The sequence below is a fragment of the Rhinopithecus bieti genome, unplaced genomic scaffold (genome assembly GCF_001698545.2).
Source record: "Rhinopithecus bieti isolate Rb0 unplaced genomic scaffold, ASM169854v2 scaffold_81659, whole genome shotgun sequence".
NCBI lineage: Eukaryota > Metazoa > Chordata > Mammalia > Primates > Cercopithecidae > Rhinopithecus > Rhinopithecus bieti.
In genome coordinates this window covers 180,409-183,374 of record NW_016837762.1, presented here as the reverse complement: position 1 = coordinate 183,374, position 2,966 = coordinate 180,409, and the positions used below count along the sequence as shown (strand labels likewise).

General features: G+C 35.8%; 1 protein-coding gene across 7 annotated transcripts in view; it reads left to right on the top strand.

Annotated features, from left to right (window-relative positions):
- Positions 1-2,966, top strand: part of FRY (FRY microtubule binding protein) — a 275,761-nt gene that overhangs the window by 144,160 nt on the left and 128,635 nt on the right. For all 7 annotated transcript variants that reach the window (XR_001884138.1, XR_001884139.1, XR_001884140.1 and 4 more), the window contains exon 19: positions 1,356-1,538. Coding sequence is in view for 4 of the 7 variants with exons in the window: in XM_017865930.1 (XP_017721419.1) it covers positions 1,356-1,538 (183 nt within the window). In the remaining 3 variants the exon portion in view is untranslated. The remainder of the gene's footprint in view (positions 1-1,355; positions 1,539-2,966) is intronic.

Below are 2,966 nucleotides of genomic sequence, written 5' to 3'. Positions count from 1 at the left end.
GATAGGGATGTGGATGTGGATAGGGATGTGGATATGGATGTGGGTGTGGGTGTGGGTGTGGATGTAGATAGGATGTGGATGTAAATGGATGTGATGTGGATGTGGATAGGAATGTGGATGTGGATGTAGAAGTGGATATAGATGTGGATGTGGATATTGATGTGGACATGGATGTGGATGTGGGTGTGGGTGTGGATGTAGATATGGATATGGATGTAAATGTGGATGTGATAGGGATGTGGATAGGGTTGTGGATATAGATGTGGATATTGATGTGGATGTAGATGTGGATATTGATGTGGATGTAGATGTAGGTGTGGATGTACATATGGATATACATATTGATATGGATATGGCGGTGGATATAGGTATATAAAAGTCAACTGTCCACTAGTTGTTTTTAGCCAGCAACATCTGGGTTGCTTTGTTCAATATCCACGGAGAAGACAGCGCAGTCTTGTTGTTTATCCTTTCATGTCTCAGTCCTAAATGGTTAAGGTAGTGATAACATTTTGCAGAGCGCATTGAGGAGGAGTGTTGTCAGAGGAGAACCAGGGCGGTGGGAACTTGGCATTGGCAATGAGCAGATGGAGAAAGGGGTCTGGCTGGAGAAGAGTGGAACTGAGAGTCTAAAGACTGTGGAGGCTCACAGCAGTATAGTAGCATCTGGGGAACAGCTGGGATTTCTGAGAGGCTAACCCCAGAGATGACATTCACCTCCTTCTCCCTTCCCTGTGTTGTAGACACGCCAACACATGATAGGTAGGAAACCAAGGATTATATGTGCTTGTAATGGAAAAACAATAATGAAGGTGGAAACTTCCCTGTTGACTGGCTTGCTTTTACTTTAGATTCACTTGGTTGGGGATTGGGAACTTTCAGAATCCATCACACACCTGTGCAAAATCTAGAGTAGAATCTAACATACAAACAAGTAGGCAAGGAGAAATAGAAAGTAAATGTTTGAAAATTCGATTTAATAGTATCCAAAAGTCTGTGGAGAATTTAAATAACAACTTTGGCCACTTTGATTGTATATACAGTGTAATACCAAGTGGTAAAGATGAAAGGAGTTGTGTTTTTATTAACATTAATAGCCTTTGAAGAGTTATTTTTCATCAGAAGTAACAGATGGTTGATTGTATTCCACTAACAATTGATCTGAAAGACAGAAGGGGATCTAGGATATTTCATGAATAATAATAATACATTCATAGACATGTCTGGTTCTAAACCATTGTTATTTATTTTAACATTTACAAGGTCAAATGTGCAAAAGATATATAAAACGTGAGTTTATTCTTCTTCCATTGTTATTTTGCTGAATACAGAATGTTGTTCTTATTGCATAACAGCTCATTGCAAATGGCTCCAGTCACAGAATTCAGTCGGAACGAGGTCCCCACTGCAGTGTACTCCACGCTGTAGAAGGTTTTGCTCTGGTTTTACTCTGCAGTTTCCAGGTGGCCACACGCAAACTGTCCGTTTTAATACTCAAGGAAATTCGAGCGTTATTTGTTGCCCTGGGACAGCCTGAGGTATGGATTTGTCCTCTGAATTTTTCTATTTCTTACTTTCAACTGTTCTGAAATTTAGATTAAAAAGTACAAATGATGCATTACTATTTCGTGTACTTTTATGTTACATGTGGTGTCACATTTTTCATTCATTGTTAGGTTTTAAACGATTGTAATAGCATTCTTGATCTACTAGATGTAAGTCATATTTTCTAAAAGCAATAGAAAAGACCAATCCCAGTTCTCCAGGAACATTACTTTGCTAAGAAGTGAAGAATTTTAAGATTAATTTAGGCTATGGATCATTTCCTCCATAGTGTTCAGCACACATCTAATTAAGAAGATATTATTACTTTATATTCGAGAATAAAGTTGAAAAAATAATATATCTCATTTGAAATGATCAAGGTGCCAGTTTAACAAATTGAAAGATGTTTAATCTTGATGATGGTAGAAAATGGCCTCACAAAAAACATGTCCTCTTGAAATGGGAGAAGGAAGCCAATTATTAAGCGTGATCAATGCCCGCTAACACCCCACATTTGGCCAAATGCTGTACACCTGGTTCACAGAAAACACTTCTTGCTCTCTTGCAAGTAGCGTGGGTGCCAAACCAAGTGCATAATTTGATGAAAGAAGGACCAGCTTTTCATGTCATACACTTCTTTAGAAAATGATCACTTTCTATTTTCTTCTTTTAAAAATAACTAATTTGGTTTTATAATACTTGACATAGTCACTGTCTTTATAAAATATTTTCAACTTCACAGTCTTTTCTGTTCACATTTCTTTAGATAGCTTTCTGATATATTTCAGGGCCACATCTCTGGCATCTGGTAAATGAATCTCTAAGACATGCTGTATTTTAGCAAACCTTCATCAAGTTTGTAATTATGAAAGTAATGATAATAATAATTACCATGTATGTGTCAGGTACTGTGCTAAGTGCTTTATACATAATATCTCATTTAACCCTCATAATAACCTAAGGATTGATTTGGTTATTATCCCATTGTACAGATACTGAGACTGAGGCTTAGAGAGGTTAAATGCCTTCCCCAAAATCAACAGCTGGAGTGTAACAGAGCCAAAATTCAACAACAGATATATACACATGGCTCTAATGCCCCACTTCTTAAGTGTTAATCCAGTAGACTGCATCAAGGATGTTCCTCATATGTTGTTTTCTTTGACCTGCCATAATGTTTTTTAAATCATTGTCATTCACACACAAATAGAGACATTCTAAGGCTTTTCTATAAGGTTTTTGAGTAAATAATTTTATATTTTCAGATTTCTCCATAATAAAGGGTGGTAAATGAATATATAATATATAAATAAATGAATATTCATTTATATATTCATTACATAGATTATGTTCATAATATATAAATGAATGGATGAATTTATTTATGATATATAAAATTATATAATTTATAAATATATAAA